A 23,024-nucleotide genomic window follows, 5' to 3' on the forward strand; every position below is an offset into this window, starting at 1 on the left:
CTCAAGTGCTACGGTTGCCACGGTAATCGATAAAGTCACTAACTACGCCATTTACGAATAGTATTTTCTTTTTATTTAGCAAAATGTTGAGCGAACTACTAATATAGTATTACATTATCTGTGACCGAAACCAAAAATGGCAAAAGTTTTAATGGAATACCATAAAAAGAACAAATTTCATAACGTTAAAAAAAGCCTTATCAATTGAGCAATATATTAACGTATTTCGCAACGTAATCAAAATACCTTTTACTCAAAGTGTTTGGTCACTAAACAAATTTGGACACGAACTACTAGATGACGCTAGAATCGAGGCTTGTGGTTTTTGTTGATTGTTTTGTAAATAAATACAATTTGAGGTAAAATTTCTAAATTGGCGAGTAGTTTTATTTATTTTTCATCAATATAGTGATAGTTTATCATAATATTTGTCTTTATTCTGTTGTCTTGTACAACTTTATAAAAAATACATACTAGCTTCACATTTATACGTAATAATAAAAACCATTTGACAATTTAGAAAATTTACTTTTAATTATCTTTAAACATTCTTTATTGTAAAACATACTAACATATTAACATACAATAATAATAACAATTAGAAACAATGTAAGCAAAGGCGAACTTATCTCTAAAAGAGATCTCTTCCAATCAACCTAACAAAATGGCATATAGTTTAACGATATAGTTATGAGATAACATAACAAAAATACCACTCAATTGTGTACCTCCTCCTTTTTTAAAATCGGTTGGAAATAGATCTCGCCGAGTCACTTGAAGATAGAATTTAGTCATACTAAGTGCAAGTGCAAAACGGCTGAACTGATTTGTACGTTACTGACATGACCTATATTCTCAACTAACACATACTATGTTATTTTACATTCTCTTAGAAAGGTTTACAAACAAAAAAAGACCCGAGCAAAAGTCGATAAGTAACAAAATAATAATTTGTTTAATGGTTCCTCCATTTCAATAAAATATATTTCAATAAAATGCATAATTTTAAATGAAATTACATCAAAATATCAAAGTAATCTATATTAAAGATAAGCTAAAAGGGCATTCAGAGCCGTAAAAATATCTTTAAAAAAAATAGAGAATATAAGCAACCAAATAAAAAAGGTGACATGTTGAAAATTCGAATATTAAGTATTTTATTTTTATTTTTCTTAAAATACAAAGTATAAATTGCGAATGATCGCAAATATAATTGATAGCGAAATCATGGATACAGCCAAAATTACTGGAACTTTGTTACACTCGTTTCAGATATTTAGACTTACAACTCCTTGGAACGCAGCCAAGTGACGTGTAGCCATTACAGAACGGCCCGGAATCTGCGAATATAGTATTATTCGTAGCTCGGAATGCAATGTATGTGCGGATAAATGTAATTCTCGATACGAGACTGTTTTCCTACTTTATGACTTTCCGATAATCAATAGAAAATACCATTATGTATTTGTAAAAGTAGTTCTTTGTAGTGTTACGCTGTCCGTTGCTTTCAATCCCCCGAGTTCAAATCTCGGTTGGTTTAATTTCGGCAACGAGTTTGTATAAATTTGGATATTGTATAATGAAACCTGATTTTTCATAACACAAGATATATCAATGAATAAATTAATTAGTTATAGAATAAATAAACGAAGTAAAGGATAAAATTGAATAATAATAATAATGGAATTGAATAATAAAGAATAAATTTAATCTTATATTCTTCACGGCTCTGGAATACGTTCCTTGACCGTTTATATTCACTTTTATACTTTATCCAAGCAATAAGTACTATCTATTATTCCCATAATATATCTTATATACATGTAAGTATATTTATATATGTAAATTGTAGTATGTATGTATACAAATTATTACTAGTGCCGTATTCGAGCATTCTGACATTTCCCTAAGGTTGACTGGGAGAGAATGCTTTTAGCATTAAATCCATCCTGTACACAAACACGTAATAATGAATAAATAAATAATTAATAACTTAATTAAAAAAATACAAAATTAATAATGTATGAAGAAATTAATGGTATCTTTCCTAGCTTGAGGATAAGACAACTGGAGCCATTGTGTTGCAGTGCATCCGTCAACTCCCTGTGACACCAAGATATTTTGGGCTTCGCCTGTCTCTCCTCACTGTAGGTCACGGTCGTTGTTTCATTATCTATCAGATATTGCTAACGGTGATGAAATTTGGCACAACTGTAGCCATTTGCTCGGATCCATTTGCGATAAAAGTATTTTATAAATAGTTTTTAATTATCATACACAATCTGGTGGAGTAGTCAAGAGTGTTTAGAACTGACGTGCATGCTTTAATACGAATTATGAAAGTGGATAAAGACGAGATGAAATTACTGGGTACAGAGGAATAATACCTGAGTCCTTAGGAATGGCAACGCATGGGGGGCATTATGGGCGAAACAGTATACTCTGTTATGTCCATGGTACTGCACATGTCTATAGACGACGGTTACCACTTTTCATCAGGTGGACCGTCAGCTGTTTGCCATTCTAAGTTGTATAAAAAAAAATGTAAATACGTAAGTAATGACAGAGGCAATATGATACGTTGGGGTGAAAGGGATTGTTAGCAATGAATTTTAACAGCCCCATTGCTAGCAATATGCCCTATTCGATCGACCTCCACGTGGTTCTCCCTGGAAACCATCGTGAACAATTCTTGTTGAATTCGTCACGATGGGCTAACTGACCTGCTTCATCCTCACCTATCATCCTTCACTGGTGCCCCGCCGGTGTATACCGATAGCGCGGGTGGGGTTACCATTCCATTATTACCTATAAAAAAATTATACGTTGCCTTACCTTAGCGTGAGAATTACATTTCTGTTTTGCCAAAGGTTAACTGGTAGAGAATGTTAAGTCCGCCTTTTGTACCAATATTTTTTGGTACAAAAGGCGGACTTAAGAATATGGTCAATAAAGAATAAATAAATAAATCACGACGGACCAACTAATTTAATCATCCTTACTTATCTACAATAACTGATACTTATTAAAACTTTAAAAGTATATCAAGTATTAATTCGTCACTTGTTACAAATATTTACGGGCGATGGTATTATATCCTACCACGTAAACCGTCAGCTTGTTCAATAAAAAAATAACATTACATCGTCATCGTCACAATTTAATCTAGTCTAATTCAAAAATGTGCTATTTTGACACATAACTCGGTTATGTGATGATAAGGCGTATCGCGCAAACTAAATTATTTATTCAAATATATGGCGGTTGTTGCTCGCGGCGCGACACGCCACGTCAATTTACTCATGGCCACACATTTCCATAGCACCACATAACTAAATGAAATAAACATAAGCACACATTTTGCCGTGTCTTAATAAGAACGCTTTAAATTGTCTAATATAAAAATGTCGAGACATAGAATATGTGTGGTCGAGATGTAGATTCGTAAACTTTTCGAGACAATAAGCTTTATCCTTTTTTTATTTTTAAGCAGCTTCGAAAAGTAAAAGGAGTTTCTTAATTTTTTTTTAAATACACTTCTAAAAGAAAAAGGTTCTCAATTTGACTTTATTACTTTATGTTTTTTTTATGGGTGATAATGGAATGGTAACTCCACCCGCGCTATCGGTATACACCGGCGGGGCACTAGTGAAGAATGATAGGTAAGGATGAAGCAGGTCAGCTAGCCCATCGTGACGAATTCAACAAGAATTGTTCACGATGGTTTCCAGGGGGAACCACGTGGAGGTCGACCTAATAGGGCATATTGCTAGCAATGGGGCTGTCAAATTCCATTGCTAACAATCCCATTCCCCCTACTACTTTATGTTTGGCATCTCATAACTTCACCAGTTGTAAACGGATTTGGAAAATTCTATTTTTAAATGAATTTTATCAAAATCAGTGATTTAGTTTTTAAATAAAAATAACTGGCTTTTTCATAATTGAAATCGGTTTTTTTTTTCTTATGAAACAATTTAATTATTGTGCGTATATTACACAATCCTTATTAATAATATAAATGTGAAAGTGAAAGGGCTTTAAGGACTTGACCAATCGTAAATATGGAATGAAGAAGGACGTAAGCTACTATTTCGTCATAGTCGTAGAATACTGACGGATCTGACAAAGATTACATATAAAGATCCGTCAGTATTCTACGACTATGACGATTTAATACTATCTTGTAATACTTAAATAAAACACACCCACGCGAAAGGAATGGGTGGCCTATTCCACACGATAGATTATGTAGCAATTTTAAAACATTTTCCAGAAAGATGTAATTTTTAAATCATCTTTCAATTATATATTTATATATTCGATATTTTATATTAATGCATGTGTTTTTAACAGTTTCCCTTTTATTACAAAATACCGCCACCAACCATGTTTGCCCCATGGTTGACTGGTAGAAAACGCCTTTAGGTGCTATGTTTACCAATGTGTGCCTTTATTATGTATACGAAAGTTAAATAAGTAAATTTATTTGCAACTATGTGACGCATTTCTTTGAGAAACAAAAAACTATTAATTGCAATCTTAGAAATATTATATGTAGATATATAATGCCATGTTCTAAATTTAAATATTTGCATAAATGTAATAAATTTATGGAATATTTTGTATGGTTCATCGGTGTATCCTTTGACTATTGAAGTAATTTTTTGTTTTGTTTTGAAAAATAAAATGTGATTTTTATTTTGTTATTATGAGGGTTTATTTTCGTGTTATTAATAAACAATTTTCTCACTACAAGTTTGTAATTTATTAAAAAAAAAATGTCGCTTACGAACTTAAGTGCAATACTCTAAAATTAATATTATGTACCTATCTAATAAATATAGTTTGCTCAAAACATATTTACACAAATGTATTGGATATTAATAAGTAAATATTCAGTTTGAATAGCTTTGTTTTCATAAGAAAAACATTGTTAAATATTTAGAATAACAAATCGCCTTGAAAATAAAATATTTTACTGAACTAGGTGTTATTATGTGAAAGTCCATATCACTGGTTAGTCGATTAAAATTATTACTGTGCGTGGACTGAATAACTGTCGGAGATTGATGACTAATATGCAGTGGCAGATTTCCAGTCTTGGCCGTCCTAGGCCCCAAGCCATGTAGTAAATACCAGCCATCCCTTTCTCAGCACCCATCATATTGAGAACATAATGAATTACTTTTTTGCCAACTTTTATCGAAATCGATTCAGAAATTTATTTAAATCTGCTAGTTTGTAATATTTTACGAGGTTTCTGTTAGTTATACGTACTTTGAGTTATATCTTGTAATCATCAGAGAATTTTTTGTCATGATTGGCCGCCACTAATGTTTGGCAGCCCTAGGCCCGGGCCTCCTGGGCCTTAGGGCAAATCCGCCACTGCTAATGGACGGTCGTGGATCGTCTACTAATAATAGTTGCAGTCAATCTCCAAATATTGGCAGTTACACACATACTAATGGTAGCGGAATTAAACAAAATAATTCTAATCAAATAACCATTGGAAATGAAAATTACATGGGCATAGTTATTATATATATAATATAAAATCAATAAATATTTATTAATATTCAATATAGTTTCAAGTTTGTTCGATAGTGGCACTGAAAATACAATATCCGTTACCCATTCATATTTACAAGTCTACGTCATAGTAGAGCTCCTTAGTTTACAGTTAAACAGTGGTTGTATAGCGAATGATTTTAATATTTTTTGTAGTTGAACAGATTTTGGGATTAATTGATTGATCGATTGGATTGTAAAAAAAAAAATAAGAATTTCAATGTTATTAAGAAAATATATATATAAAGATGGAGTGTCTCCATACAAATTTTTCTTAGAATTTTACGTAATACATAGGTATGAATGTTTCCTTTATAACTTCCATATTTATTTTGTTTTATAATGTAATTGTATCTTTTTAATGCGGAAAAAACTCATTTTATTTATTAAATAATTAAGTATAGATACGTCAAGATACATTATGTGCGTAAGTATACAGAACACTGATAAAAAAACGTGGCAGCTAATTTGACAATTAGATGACAAAAAATTGACCCGTTTTTGAAGCTCGATGCTCTATCTATATAATCTAAGATTGTTGTATATTCGTACAGGTGGTTAGATATAATATATCGTATTATTGTAAGTATTTACCTATAATAAACATACTATATAATTGGGCTGTTTTTTACGCAACTACCTCTATTTTTTTATTTGACAAAAATAAAGATACAAAATGACCAACTCACCCCGTCAGCTGTCCATTGTTGAGCTGTTCAGAATAAGGCGGCGACTTCATTTGGGAGAATAGGACTTTATCGTTGATTTCACCCCGGGAGCCCCGACCCATCAGAGGCAGATGGATCTGGGTGCCCTTCGACTCCATCTTGAGACCAGGCGTCATCGCTGTGTTGTCATTATGCGTTACAATATCCTGGAAATAGAAAAAAATACATTTATTTTATATATCCATCTTCACTAGATGGCGCTATTTAGAAATATATCTGTCTAAAACTGAATATAAATATTTTTTTAAATAATATTTTTCGATGGAAAAGTGTAATATTTCCTAATAGTCGATAGAATCAAGTCATTAGGCAAACGTATATTATCGATTAAACGATAATATCCGTTAACCCAACGACTTGATTGTATCGATACTATGAAATAAATCAATGCTGTCGAACTGAATGTATAATAAATTGTAGTATGTAATTTCGTCGAATGCTTTGATAACAAATTTAAAACAATACTAAGGGTTAAAATATATTTTATATTATAATTGATTGTTTCAGTACATCCTTTTGATACTACCAATCAACCTATTGTATCGATGAATGGTACTTTAGTTAATTATAATCGATTTTATCGAACTATCGATTATGCAAATGATTATCATATATTGATTTTAGTAGAAAATCGATTATTAATCGGTATTTAACGATTATAAGGCAACTTTAACGTAGAATGTTAACATTTACAAGAGTTATATGAATATAACAATTTGTAAACATGTCTGAACATTTAATACTGAATCAAGATTTTCGAAGTGTCTAAAAGATTACGGTTGAACGGATTTGGTTGAAATAAATCTATCTACTGAGTTCATTGACCGGTCGCTTTGGTAGCGATGAAGAATATTGTATTTTTTAAACAACATCACCAGAAGGAAGTTTTTATATATTATATATTTTTTGCAATCACGATACTCTTATTGGGCATATATTCATTTCGCTATTATTCTAAGGAAAAAACTAGATGATTCTAACTAGACTTTTCCTCGCAACAAATAAAATTGCAAAACAAAAACTATGCGCATTCCAAATTCAAATATTTAAAACATGTAAATTTCTTGTCGTTCATTGATATGATCCGTTATGTTTGATGTTGTTTATTTTTGATATATTTTAATAATTTCTTTTTAATATTGTGTATTATGAACCGTATATGCAGATTGAACGACCGTGTAGTCCTGGCAGAGAATTCGCCATCCCTTTCGTTCCTGTAGGTGTCGTAAGAGATGATTAAGAGAACTTAATAATCGAGGAGTGGGCAGCAGCGTCTCTCTTCAAACATCGCCAACGCCTAACTGCGATTGCAGCTTGCAACTACAGGAAAAACTCCCTTAAGGAGAAGCCCATGTCCAGAAGTGGACGATTAACGGCTGATATCATGTAGTATGAATATGTGAAACGACCAACCCTATAAAATCTCACAAAACTCTACCATTTAAATCATCGTACCCTAGTCCTGAACAAGTATCATCATCCACATTCACGTCAATTACAAACAAAATTTAATATAACTGAAATTCCGTTGAATTTTCGACAGCAAAACTCGAGAGTTTTTGAGCTGATTCATCCAGGAAATATGGACAGAACGTCCGTTAGACTGATTAGGGTTGATATATGTCAGTCAGTTAACCCTCCCGCGTACCGAGAAATCCCTGAGAACGTATTGTGACCTTGACCTTCCGAGGCGTCGAGTAACGCCCACGTAACGCTCAGTATAAGGGCGTAACGAGTGCGTGACTACAATAATAGTAAATAATAATAATAATAAATAGATTTATTTTCTTTTCACAATTCATTAGAGAGAAATACAATGAGACATACTTATATTAAAGTAACCAAATTATAAATATAATTGTGAGAGACTGATGTCAGAGATAGGTATAAGAACATGTATTACAGGTCATCTATAGGCGACGGTTACCTCTCTCCATCAGGTTACGTAAGTACTTGTAATATAATAAGTGAATTCAAAAAAATATAATTTATAGGAAGAGATAATTTATTATAATTTAATCTGGGAGTTGTGTGTGTGTGCGTGCGTGCGTGCGTGCGTGCGTGTGTGTGTGTGTGCGTGTGCGTGTGTCTGTAGGTGCATGCGTGTCTCTCGCTGTGTCTTTGTGTTTATACGGATTCAAATAATCAACAAGTGTTCGGCATTAATTTACAAGTATTTTTTATATAGTAACTGAAAACCATAATTGTATATATATATATATATATATATTGTATCTAATAATAATAATTAGCCGCGTAGAATGAGCCACTCCTTTCTTTTCCGTGAATGTCGTAAGAATCGACTAAGCGAAGACGAGAGATGGGCAGCAGCATCCCTCTTAAAACATCTCCAAAGTCTAAATGCGGTTGCCAATCCACCTGCTAAGCGTACAACTGCTGGCAAAACCCTCAAGGGGCAGGCTTATGTTCAGCAGTGGACAATTAAAGGCTGAAATGATGAGTTGATGAATAATAATTACTGATTGTAGTATCTTTTTAATGACTATCGAAATATTTTCACTTGAATTTATCCGTGTGAAGAGGACGTAATTTATTGACAGGATAAAAAATACTCCATGCCTTACGTCCCAAATATTACGTTTATGTCAAATTTCGTGTCGATTGGTCGAGTCGTTGAAGCGTCAAGAGGCAACATACAAACTCGATTTTACATTTATAATATTAATAAGGATTAAATTTGGAAATAAATACATTTTACGCTGCAATAAAACAAAAAAAAAAAAACAATACCATCCATTAAAGGTATTTTTTATCGATGTGTTTATACACCATTATGAATAAACACACCGATGATTATATCAAGATATTTTGAAGACAAATTAGAATTGAAAGTATTTGAATTTAGAACACAAAATTGAACACTTATTAAAAGCCATTAACTTGCAATTTAAAAGACAACATGGAACTAAGTGACTAAATTTAAAAGACGCGTGGTCCCAGAGATGCCACTTAAGAGTTAATTCTCAGATACTAAAAGAGAAGAGAATAGACATAATAAATAGAATTTAATAAATGCTACGCAATTACAGTCACCGATCTGATCCTTAAGCTATATTATGAGGAATCATGCAACGAACATCTAAAGGCTTAACCCAGAATATCCAAACTCGAAAAGATTCAGAAAAATCAAAAGCCCAAAATATTGACGGGAGAATGGCAGGCCCTCGATTCTAGATTGATATCCGGGCGAAGAGTTTTACTCGAGACTCGTACCTGCGTCCCTGTAAGGAAGAGTAGTATAGATGACCTGACGCCAAATCAGAAAAATCCGTTTCCTAATTTGGTTAACTCCCAATTGATTTCTTGTATCAAGATCAACAGACACTGCACTTCACCTTGAAACTCCAAATACCTCACCCACTCTTGTGTAACCATAAAATAATTGCCCATTAATTTCGTTCAATACATTGCCCCTGATACACATCGATATGATGGACAGGTCACGTGAACATTTTCATATAGTGACCGGAATACACGATCATTTGGTGTCGGTCACAGTATTTTTAGTGACGCGCGTCATAGATAGCATTCATTCATATTTAATCGAAATAGTCGCGGGCGGTTTGCGTAGACAGTCTATTCTGTATTTAGTAATATAATTAACTGAAAGGGGGAAGTATTTATAACCTTTGGAGTTATTTTTTAAACCCCACTTCCTACTGATGAATATGAAAATTTATAGAAATATTAGCAGTATGGACCCGGCATAGAATAGGCCACCCCTTCCTTTCCCGTAGGTGTCGTGAGAGGCGATTAAAAGAGGGCGAGAGATAAGCGTCCCTCTTAAAACATCTCTAAAACCTAACTGCGGTTGCTAACTCGCCTGCCAAGCGTGGCAATTATTGGCAAAACACCCCAAGGGAGAAGCTTGTATTCAGCAATGGACAGTTAAAGAATGATATGAAAATAATTATTTAGATATCTATTAATCACGTTTAAAAGACTAAACAGATTTGAATTAAATTTTGCAAGTGAATTTGTGTATTTAGGATTAAGGTAGATTACAGAAACAACAGAAAGTATAAAATAAAAACTTTTGTTTTCCATTTTCCCTTTTCCTTCACGCAATCTCCAACGTGGTTACTTCCTGACCCAGTAGGTCAACTGACCTAATTTTATCGTTACCTACTATCCTTTACTGCTACTTACATACAGGGAAAACAGTGTAAACTCGTTTTTTATTAATTAAAAAAAAACCATAACCGCTTTTCAGGGATAAAACTTAGTCTACTATATATATATAAATGAAAAATTGATTTTAGAATAATTCTATAATCGATTTTAAAATAAAAAATCAAGAAAGGTACTCTGCACACAAAGGATTTAACCAAAATAAACAGTATCATTTAAAAGATGTATATATATATATATATATATATATATATATATATATATATATATATATATATATATATATATATATATATATATATATATATATATATATATATATATATATATAATATTAAAAATTCTTTTTAAAGGAACATCGATCGAAATACCACAAAAAATGTCCATTAATTAGTTTAATTCCACTACTATTAAAAATAAATTAACTGCTTATGGGCGACGATAGTTAAGCTGCACATTCGTTTGCTCCTGAGTTATAAACAAAAAAAAATATTTATTTTTAACTATAACATTTAAGTCGATTGGTACACATAAATGACCGTAACTTACTAATAAACTGTAAGTTTTTCTCATATTAGGTTTGCCGAAAAAAATGTCTTTTAGAGATAAGCTCGTCTTTGTGCACTATTATGTTTGTTTTTCTACTTCAATAACTTTTTGTGTACAATAAAGAATTAATACAGAATTTAAAAAAAAAAACTAGTGATATGGCCTTCTGCAAAATAACACCTAGATCAGTAAAAAAATTTAATCTTCCATTTTAATATTTTCTCCATTCAGATACTAAGGTCTATTTTTTTTAAACTATTCAATTATAGTGCAATATACCCAACCAGGTCGACCGCCTCGCGGTTCTCCCTGGAAACGATCATGGTTAATTCCTGATAAATTCATCATGATGGGTTGAATAAACTGCTAGTGCTCCGCCAGCGTATCCCGTTAGCAGGCGAAGTTATCATTCCATTTTCACCAATCAAAAAAACAAAACACGTTACTTTGTCTACTACTTTATTAATTTAAAATATCTAGAACAAAGTTAACAGTCTAGATTTTACATTGAGGTTATCAATAGCGTAAATAATTACGTTTCCATTCACTTTAAACTTCAGGGTTACTTTAAAATACCTAAATAAGTCCGCTACATAAATTATTTCTTTTTATAATATTATATACTAGCGGCCCGGTATGTGCTTTGCTACATAAAGTGATGTTTAAAAATATAAACACAAAGCAATAATTATCGCTGACAATTTGCTTTAATCGAAGCACGGCCAAAATGAAATGACCGCATGAATGACATAACAACATGTTTGTACTGTCAACACTGAAAAAAGTTTCAATTTGACAGCACAATCCCCATCTTAAAAAGACCAGAGGGAGACTTTGTACAAAAGTCGATTGCTTGGGTACCTCTGTCCCATTCGTGTTTCAACCGTAAAGCAGTTGTGTTAGCATGGCTGTGTTTCGGTTTGAATATCACCTGAGTACAGAGGAATAACACCTGAGTCCTCAGGAATGGCAACGCATGGTGGGTGTCATAGGTGAAACAGTATACTCTGTTATGTCCATGGTACTGCTCATGTCTATAGGCGACGGTTACCACTTTCCATCAGGTAGACCGTCAGCTTGTTTGCCATTCTAAGTTGTATAAAAAAATCTTTAAAAGTTTGAATTTGACACAAAAATCCCCATTAACAACATGATCCGCCATTTATTGAATTCATTTGTTACAAAAAAATGTGATAAATGAAGAACCGCTCGACCGATTTTGTGCAAACTTCACATAAACCATCTACTAAATAGTCCGAACAAAGCCTAAACATTTGGTTTGGGTAGGTGAGCCCGTTCTTGAGTTATAAAATTACAACGAAAAGTGGCATTAATTTTTATAGATATAGATAAATTATTTTTAACCGACTTCAAAAAGATTGAGGTTCTCAATTCGGTTGTATTTTTTTTGTGTTTATTACCTAATAACTCTGCCAGTTAAAAACTTATTTGGTAAATTCTTTTTGATCTGAAAGAGTATACTTGATTGGTTGGTCCCATAATAAAATGGTTATGGTTAGTGTAAAATTGTTTAGTGTCTTAATCAAAGTAACTGGAATTGCCTCAACTGAAGTAGATTTTTAATAGACTTCAAATATAACGTTCTCATTTTAGTTGGAACTTTTTTTTATATTCCTTACCTCATAACTCCGTCAGTTTTAAACCGGCTTTAAATATTCTTTTTTTTTTAACTAAAATTATATACTTACAGATTTATCCCAAAAGAAATTTTATAAAAATTAGTTAAGTACTTTAATTTTTAAATAAAAAATAATTGGCTCAATTTTAAACTAAAAAAATTGTGAAACACAATCTGGTCTACCCGCAAGGAACTCAACAATTACCTTTTTAAATCTCTGTCAACATTAGGCTTTTAGTGATGTTTTAAGAGGGTGTATTATCATTAAGTTCCTTTAATCGCCTTTTATGACGCCTATAAAAAAAAGGGTGGCCTTTTCAAATTTTTAAATTAAAATCATTTTTATTCAAATAGACTTGTTTACAAGCACTTTTAAATCGTAAATTTTTTTTTATCTACTCCAGGGTTCGGAAGGTCGTTATCTGTTGAGGAGAGTCCGCAAGAAACTCAACAATTACCTTTTTAAATCTCTGTTAACATTATGTGCATTTATTTAAATGTACTATGTCTAAAATTACATGGTCGTTAAAAGCCCGTGTATGATCGACTAACACCATGCACATTTGTCGTTAAGTTTTTTTTAAGACATTTTTTTATAGGTGAAAATGGCATGGTAATCCCTCCTGCGCTATCGGTATACACTGGCGAGGTACCAGTGGTAAGTGATAGGTGAGGATGAAAAGGCAGGTCAGTTAGCACATCGTGATGAATTCACCGATAAATTGATAAATTAGTCACGACAGTTGCCAGGGGGAACCGCGTGGAGGTCGACCTGATAGAGTATATTGATAGCAGCAGGGATTAACCTCCCCATTACTAACAATCTCTTGTTCCCTCACACGGACATTAGATAGGTATACACATTAGAAATAAGTCTACAATTGCTTTATGCCAATTAGCAGGTCTTAGTTGTTAACTATCGACGTATTACTAACTACTACAATATAATGTACAAGGACTCGTCATTACTGCACGTTCAATCACAATTCAGGTGATCAAAGGCCGGTGGCAATTATATTTTCCTCAGTTCGCCTGATTGGGCAGTAATCGTTATCCATTTCCTATAATACCTTAACGCTATAGCAATTAAGTTCATAATACAACATGTTTAAATTAATGAAGCAGTAGCTATAATGTATTCCAAACACAATTCTGACGTGTGAATGTTATCTGTACATGAATCTATGTATTTTCTTTATGGATTATCCTTAATAAAATGTCTGTACAAGTCAGACAATGATAATTAAGAGACTGTGTATTGCTAGCAATAAATGGGGGTAAGGGATTGTTAGTAGCTAGAGAATGCCTAGCCCCAGTTTCATTGCCAGAGAACCGCAGCCGTATATTGCTAGCAATGGGATTCTCGATTCCTTTCCCCCAATAAATGGGGGTAAGGGATTGTTAGTAGCTAGAGGCCTACCAGTTTCATTGCCAGCAGCCGACCTCGCTGTGGTCCTTCTTGGAAACCATCGGGGTAAGATTTACCTATCATCGTTCAGTGGTACCCCGCTAGTGTATATTGATAGAGCAAGAGGGATATCCATTCCATTATAATCCATTAATAATTAAAGAATGTGTACCCACAAGAAAATTGACTTTAAAATTAACAAAACAAACAACAATTTGATATAAAACCTAAACTATTGAACTGATTTTCATTATTATTTGTATGGGATTTTTTTTGATGGGTGAAAATGGTATGGTAACCCCGCCTGCGCTAACGGGATACGCTGGCGGAGCACCAGTGAAGGGTGATAGATGAGAATGAAAACAGGCCAGTTAGCCCATCATGATGAATTCACTCAGGAATTAACCATGATCGTTTCCAGGGAGAACCGCGAGGTAGACCTGGTTGGGTATATTGCTAGCAATGGGATTCCCAGTCTCCATTACTAACAATCCCTTTCCCCCCTTTTTATGGGATTAAACTATAAGTATTAAACTTTCAGATAAAAAATAATCTCCCAAAGCGCTTTATAACTGGTGGAGTTATGAGGTAACAAATATTTAAAAAATACGGCCAAATCGAGAACCTGCTTCTTTTTAAAGTCGGTTAAAAAACCATGTTAGGTTTATTGGCAGCATTGCTGTTTATAGCCCCTTTTTGAGTTTCACCAACAAAGTATTTATTTCGAATTACTATTTAAGTTAAAAGTTAAAAATATAAAGAAAAACTAAATGTTTAACGAGGAAATTCGTCATTACTTCCAAGGTTATGTCGTTTAGTGACCTTTTTGTTTTGTTATTTCAAAAATAACTTTATTCCGTTACGTTAAGATTCTAAATTGATTCTGCTATTTGACTTATTTCTTATTATATACGTAATAAGTGTTACGTGATTTGGAAGCATTGGTGATTGGACATACTTAAAAGTAACTTGGAAACAACAGTATGTCTTTAAATAACTAAGGGCTTATCATACCACTAGTTTAAAGCCGTGATTTCGTTCACGTGATCGAAATAAGTTCATTGACCTAGATAAAAAGTATCCTATGTCAATTTCTATCGTATAAAGTACATATATTATCACTATTTTTTTTTTGATGGGTGAAAATGGTATGGTAATCCCGCCTGCGCTAACGGGATACGCTGGCGGAGCACCAGTGAAGGATGATAGATGAGAATGAAAACAGGCCAGTTAGCCCATCATGATGAATTCGTCAGGAATTAACCATGATAGTTTCCAGGGGGAACCGCGAGGAGGTCGACCTGGTTGGGTATATTGCTAACAATAGGATTCTCAGTCTCCATTACTAACAATCCCTTTCCCCCCTATATTATCACTATTATATCAACTGTTCATTGTTCACTGCTGAACATAGGCCTTTCCCAAAAGGAGGGTTTAGTCGTTAGGTGCCATGCTTGACAGGCGGGTTCACAACTGCGATTAGGCTTTGACGATGTTCTTATAGAAACGCCGACTGTCGTCCGTCGACCGTTAAGTTCCCTTAGTCACCTCTTACGACACCCTCGGGAAGGGGGGGAAGGGATTGTTAGTAATGGAGACTGAGAATCCCATTGCTAGTAATATACCCAACCAGGTCGACCTCCTCGCGGTTCTCCCTGGAAACTATCATGGTTAATTCCCGATGAATTAATTATGATGGGCTAACTGGCCTGTTTTCATTCTCATCTATCACCCTTCACTGGTGCTCCGCCAGCGTATTCCGTTAGCGCAGGCGGGGTTACAATACCATTTTCACCCATTCAAAAAAAAAAGACACCCACGGTAAAGAAAGTAGGCGGTCCATTCTATGCCGGGACCACAAGGCAATATAATACGTGTATACTAAATTATAATTATAAAATATAAAAAAGGACAAGAAACTGAAATAACATATTTATAATATAATGTATGTAAATATATTTAGTGAATATTTATTTATTCAAAATACTGTTAATTTATTGAAGTGTCAAATAACTGTGTGAACTATGACATTTGTCATCACACCCACACCGTCTTTGAAATAAATTATTTTTATATTGTATTAGCTTGTTGCCTGCTACTTCCTATACGTAGATTTTAGGAATAGGCCATATGGACGTCAATCTAACAGGATACACATGGTGTTGAATTTTTTTTATACTACTTAGAGTGTAACCGTCGCCTATAGACTTGAGCAATACCATGGACATAACAGAGTATACTGTTTCGCCCATGATACCCCCGTGCGTTGCCATTCCTGAGGACTGAGGTGTTATTCCTCTGTACCCTGTAAATTTACTGCCATATATCGAAACACAGCCATGCAAACACAACTGCTTCACGGTAGAAACACGAATGGGACACAGGTACGCATTGTATATAGTGGACTTGTGGGCTAGTGTAAATGGCTTTCTTAAAATATATATATATATATATATTACATCTACTATGAACAGCTGAGGCACCTTCTACTATACCAAAAAATATATTGATATATTTTTTATTGTTAGTATTACAAATATTTCCCTATTTAAACAAATAAGAATAATAATTTCAGAGTAGAAAATACCATGAATTCAAGATGAGTAGAACCACAGGAAAATCTAAAGAGAATTGAGAAGTGAACTGTAAAGTGGTACAGTTGTATTTAAGCACGTAAGGTCAAGGAAAAAGGTGGACCGGCCAGTGACCGGATTAAGATAGAAAAGGGCAACATAAGTGGTTAGTCATCCAGATAATCACATCTCTTAAAGTTAATTAAGAGCGTTTACTGTAAATTCTAGCAGCATCTATCTATCTATACTTGTGATAGATAGATACATCATCTTTATTACCAGTAATAAAAATAAAATAAAAAACAATAAAAAGAAAAAAAGCTTTGCTGGTAATAGGAGCCGCCTCAACTGTTGCTATATATGTACAACTCCAGCAAGAAGTACCTATATAGCGCTTTTTCAAGCGATATACAAGCGGCCCCTTGAATCTTTATCATCAACACATAGTTAAAACTAATGACAAAGATAAAGGTCAGCACCCATTTATATGCTAAAGGATCAGTAGTAATGGAATATATATATATATATATATATATATATATATATATATATATATATATATATATATATATATATATATATATATATATATATATATATATATATATATATATATATATATATATATATATATATAATGGAAACGCTAGACTCCACTACAGACAATCCCTTCCCCTGGGGTGATTTTGTTAAATAAGTACCTTATATAACAACGATGAACACTGCGAAAGAACTCTTAGAAATTCTCACAAATGCGGATGTCTCGTTTCGCACAAGTGAACCTACGGCTTAGCAATACATAAATAAATTATCTATTGATTTTAACAAAAATATATGATATCAATGGATTTAAAGCGATTATCGCAATAAGACACTGATAAGCAAACATTTTTATCTTGTTTCAAGAATTATTTGATAATTTTACTATATTTATGGGTTATGTGATAGATTATTAAATGGATTAGTTACGCATTGCAAATATTTTCTCTTTAATTTATTTTATAACAAACTAACTTTTGCCTGTGACTTCGTCTACGCGATTATCGACACAATAAAGTCTCGAAAAAAAGTGCACCTACTCGTATTTAGAAATCAGATTTTTATATTCCCAATATTTAAGACGAAAATATTCTGGCATTAAAAAAATATCTATCACAAACGAAAAAACATTGGTACACGTGTATGTCTTTAACTACCAATAAACTGTCAATGGATCTGTCACTTTTAAGTATTAACTCGCCCTTGTGTACTTTTACATTGTAACAAATCACGTCTAATCAATAATAACGTTCTTAAATTATTTGACAAAGTAATAAGACAGGGTTTCTTCAAGTGAGGTACGTATACCAGTTGGGGTACACCAGTTAATTGTAGGCCCTATTGCTAAAAATAACATATACTCCGCCACGTCGACCTCCACATGGTCCTCCATTTTTATAAAATGCCTTATTTATTCTACCGAAGGTCAGTTTCTTTTTTAAGGATTTCGCCGTGGTCTAGATAGCCTAATAAGGGTACGTGGGACAACAAGTTTGAAAAACCTTGTAATAAGGCAAGAATATACTCAACTACCCCTCTAGCGGGAGGCCTGTATTCAGCTGTGGACAGTTAACGGCTGATGTGATGAAGATGATACTCAACTATACTAATATCCACAAATAAAAGTTATTCCACCCAAATTTTTTTTTATACCACTGAGGTGGCAAACTAGCATACGGCTCACCTGATGGTAAGTGGTTACCGTAGCCTATGAACACGTGCAATACCAGAGGTATTACGCACGCGTTGCCGACCCTGAAGGAACCTCTTTACCCCCTTTTGAGGAACCCCATGCTGTAGTCTCTTGGGAAAATCTCGGCAGGGAGCTCATTCCACGACCTGAGTGTTCGTGGGAGGAAACATCTCTGAAATCGCGCAGTACGCGACCATTGAGGCTCTAGGACATGAGGATGAACTCCCTGTCGATAGCAAGCCGTACGATGGTAGAAAGTGACTGTTATTACTTATTCCACCCAAATTAAAATTATTCCGGCAATGTTATCATTAGCGTCCGCCATTACGAGTATTTTAGAAGTGTGCCCTTTATCTTTCCAAGTGAAACGCCGTTAAGTCCAGAGGGACTGTACTATACTTCGCAGTATGTCGGTGTGAAAGCCTCTCCACGAAGGCCTGTTTGCATGAATACACAGATAAAGGGACTTAAACTTAGCTAATTAGGTCGCATACTTGATAGAATGTTAGGGTTCCGTACCTTAATAGTTATTATATTTATTATAAATGCAATGTATTCAATTATATTCTCTGAAAGGTAACAAACAAACTCACTTTCACATGTATAATATTAGTAAGGATTGGGCACTTAATATAAATAAGCATATGTACATAGTTTCGCTTCTAAAAGTGGCACATAATTTATAAGTAGTACAATAACTAATACCATTATCGCTCTAAACCACTTAGTTGCAATTTTACTATCTTATCTAATTTCACGCTAAATTCCTTGCAAGGTAAGCAGAGGTAAGAACATTATATTACCTTAAATTTATCTCTTATATCATCCGCTTTCATAACTCAGGGATTAGGGTTAAATAGTCTTAAAACTAAACCGGCTTTCAAAAAAAAAATGTTCATGCTCACTTTTTCACTTTATCCGAGCAGTAAGTACTTTATATTATTCTACATTTTGTGTATAATATAGTATATTTCATATATGTGTAAGTATATTTGTTATTTATATATATCTATTCGTTTATATACATCATAAATTAGTCAAAAATGTCCTGATAAAACATGTCGTATTAAAGAACAATGATTCATTATTTATATCTGATGGTCCACATTTGAAACCAATGCATAAGTGGTAAGAGTACGCGGCCGTGTCGCCTTATAAACATGAGTCTGCAATACAACTTAGAATGGCAAACATAACTGATGGAAAGTGATAACCGTCGTCTATAGACATGAGCAGTACCATGGATACCTCCCATGCGTTGCCATTCCTGAGGACTCTGGTGTTATTCCTCTGTACCCAGTAAATTCACACCATATCCTACCCTTCAAACCGAAACACAGCCATGCAAACATTTGAACTAAATATTCTATAATAAATGCAAAAGTTTGTAAAGATGAATTGATCGATGGAAGTTTGTTTCTCTTTCACGCAAAAACTACTAAACGGATTTGAATCAAATTTGATACACGGGTAAGATATAGATTAACTTATTACATAGAATATTTTATATACTGATTCATGCGGACCAAACCGCGAGAAATAGATAGTCTAAAATATACACAGGTTTGTTCTGAAAAGGTTATTTAACTGTAGGCATAAAAATAATTCTGTCTTGCAAAAGGAGACTTACGTATCCTCGGTTCACCGTTACATGTTAGGCCAAGAAGAGAATATTACCTTTTTTTTATACCACTGAGATGGCAAACAAGCATACGGCCCACCTGATGGTAAGCGGTTACCGTAGCCTATGAACGCCTGCAATACTAGAAGTATTACGCGCGCGTTGCCGATCCTGAAGAAACCTCTTTACCCCTTTTTTGAAGAACCCCATGCTGTAGTCTCTTGGGAAAACCTCGAATATTACCTGAAACAAAATTTGTATACTGATTAGTAACAAAAGTAACTGATAAAATCTAAAAAAAAAAAATTTTTAAAGCAAAATATATTTGATTTAAAAACTTAATTTAACACTGTAATTTATTTAAATGAATTTTTCATAGGTTTACAACTGTATAAATGAAGAGTTATAAAATAACAAACAAGAAAAAAATATAACCGAATTTAGAACTTCCTTCTTCTTTTAATAGGTTAAAAAAAAAAAGCTAAACATGATAAAATCCAATTGGATTTTTAAAGAGAAATTATATATGACGGCCATATTTGTTTAACACTTCATTTGTTAAACTTATATAATTATATATATATATATATATATATATATATATATATATATATATATATATATATATATATATATATATATATATATATAAACTTAAATAAAAAAAAATTGTCACTATTATGGCAACAAAAAAGAAACAGTCTATTTTCCCAGTAGACAGATTATTTATTTAATACTTTATTACACACAAAGATTACATTAATATAAATTATTTTTAATAAAAATATACATTTTAACGCTTGATTTTTATTTTATTTTTTCTTTTTTTTAATAGTTTTTTTTTTTTCTTTGATAAAACGTAATGAAAAAAAAAATACGTTTTGTCAAAATCATAATAGAAACACTAATTGAAATTAGTAACATGTCGAAACATTCAATCAATTGACAGACTTTTAATTTGTACTTGCTATTGGACATCACCAGACTGTTTTATGATTGGGTCAATTGTTCTATTGCTCACATTTTCATTGAGTCCTATTGGAACAGATAATAAATTCTAACTGAAATGTTATTGACCCCCATTGGTTGTGTTTCTTAAATAAATAGATTCTAATTTTAAATTTTCCTCTTCTGTTTCATATCGGAATATCTTCCGACGTTTGGCGAATTCGATCTTTAAAATTGAAACGGCATTAACCTGCGCCGGTTCCATTTCGTTTTATAAAATATTCCGTTATATAAATACTAATTTAAATTTGTTATTTCAGGTTTCATATTAAAATATTTTCCATCGCTTTTAAGAGACCTCCAAAAGGAGAAGTTTCTCGATTCGTCTGTAATTTTGTGGCTGTATCATGTTGTTATATTGTCAATTCTAAATGAATATTGATTTTTTTTTCAATCTATAATATTTATTTGCCTGTTTCAATAAAAAAAAGAATAATTAATTAATTAATTTTATGACGATTGATTTTATTTTATTGACTTAATGATCGAAGGGATGAGCAGCAGTGTCTCTCTTAAAACAACATCAAAAGTCTAACTGCGGTTGCCAACCCGTCTGCCAAGCGTGGTAACTACTGGCAAACCCCCTCTTATGGGAAAGACCTATGTTAAGCAGTAGACAGTTAATAACTGAGATGATAATGACGATTGAAACTGCCGTTTTCATCTGCTTCGACAAAAAAATTACATGTTGCGAAGTAAAACTTAATTGTTGACATTCTAAATTTAAATATAGAATGCGAATATTCCGCATTCTAAATTTTAATTTATAATGCGAAATATAATGACGCTACGAAATATATCGTAGCTCAACCGTATGACATACACGATTGGAGTACACGTAGCTTTTTTCAATGCAGAATGTATACATTTCATACAAGCAACTCGCTCCGGTATCGCACGATTTAGTTTTTGCAAATAAAATACACCCGTGTTACTGGCCGATAACGTAAAATTCTATAGGTAAAAAATTATTATAATCAGTTATTTTTTAATTTATTCATTACAAACAAACAAGCTTTATAATAATAGTTCAGACCAATCGTATGTCTGTTTAGACGGAGAAGTCAATATAATAGTCACGTTATCAGATCAATATAAAATTACAGAAACTAATAATATCCGTTACATTTTTAGTTGATAATGGTCGCGTGCCTACACTTCACGGTGCTGTCTGAAACACAAAGGGTAACGGCCAATTAGTGGACTGATTTACCGTATAACTAACCAAAACGTGTGATTGACGATATGTACAGTAAACGTTAAATCATTTATATTTAAAGCGTATATTAAGGTTACTTCAGAGTCGGCAACGTGCACGTGACACCCCCAGTATTGTAGGCGTACATAGGCTACAGCAACCGTTTACCATCAGAAATTTACATTCTAAGTTGCATACAAAAAAAAAAGTTTTTTCGCGTTCATTCCCTAATAATTTTATCGAAATTGAAGCCGTTTCCTTTATTAAGGAAATTGTGCTTGGTTATCTTGACACATAATTCCGCGTTCTAAATTCAAATATTTTTAGAACTTTCTATTTTTGAAAAAAGAATAATAATATTTTATTTATTTGAAAATAAACACTTGTTGTGTATTGTTTTTGAAGTATAAGCATGTTGCATTAGAGGCTGGCATACAAAATATTTACAATTAATAATACAACACATTATATAAAAAAAAAATAAGAAATTTAAAATGTTCTATCTACAATTAAAGAAATTAAATTCTATCTTTATTAAAAACAATAATATATACCCATACATAATTAATAATGTATAAATGATTTAAATGGAATTACTTTAAACAGTCGTCCTGTGTGTTGAATTCGTCCTGTGTATTTGTACGAGTCAGCCATATTGAAATCATATGGACTTTAATGTTATTCGAACATGAACAATACCAGTTTATATGAAGCTATTGTGTAACAACTAGGATATAGTTAGTATAACCAACGCGGCCGATCGATATACTGCTCCACAAGCACGCGAGGTTGCCACCCGTTGTTTCTGAGTGCTTCAATCTTTGTTTGTAATCTTGCAAAATTTT

General features: G+C 32.9%; 1 protein-coding gene across 2 annotated transcripts in view; it reads right to left on the bottom strand.

Moving 5' to 3' along the window:
* Positions 1-23,024, bottom strand: part of LOC113512450 (ATP-binding cassette sub-family G member 1) — a 59,345-nt gene that overhangs the window by 16,419 nt on the left and 19,902 nt on the right. The window contains exons 1-2 of one of the 2 annotated variants that reach the window (XM_052898718.1): positions 17,322-17,413; positions 6,261-6,445 (exon numbers count right to left, since the gene is read on the bottom strand). In XM_052898718.1, coding sequence (XP_052754678.1) covers positions 6,261-6,415 — 155 coding nt within the window. In that variant the 5' untranslated portion in view covers positions 6,416-6,445; positions 17,322-17,413. Of the gene's footprint in view, positions 1-6,260; positions 6,446-17,321; positions 17,414-23,024 lie in introns of those variants that run through there. The other variant, XM_052898717.1, reaches the window with a different exon arrangement.

This window comes from Galleria mellonella, unplaced genomic scaffold, assembly GCF_026898425.1.
Source record: "Galleria mellonella isolate WM207_F2 unplaced genomic scaffold, CSIRO_AGI_GalMel_v1 utg537, whole genome shotgun sequence".
Classification (NCBI taxonomy): Eukaryota; Metazoa; Arthropoda; class Insecta; order Lepidoptera; family Pyralidae; genus Galleria; species Galleria mellonella.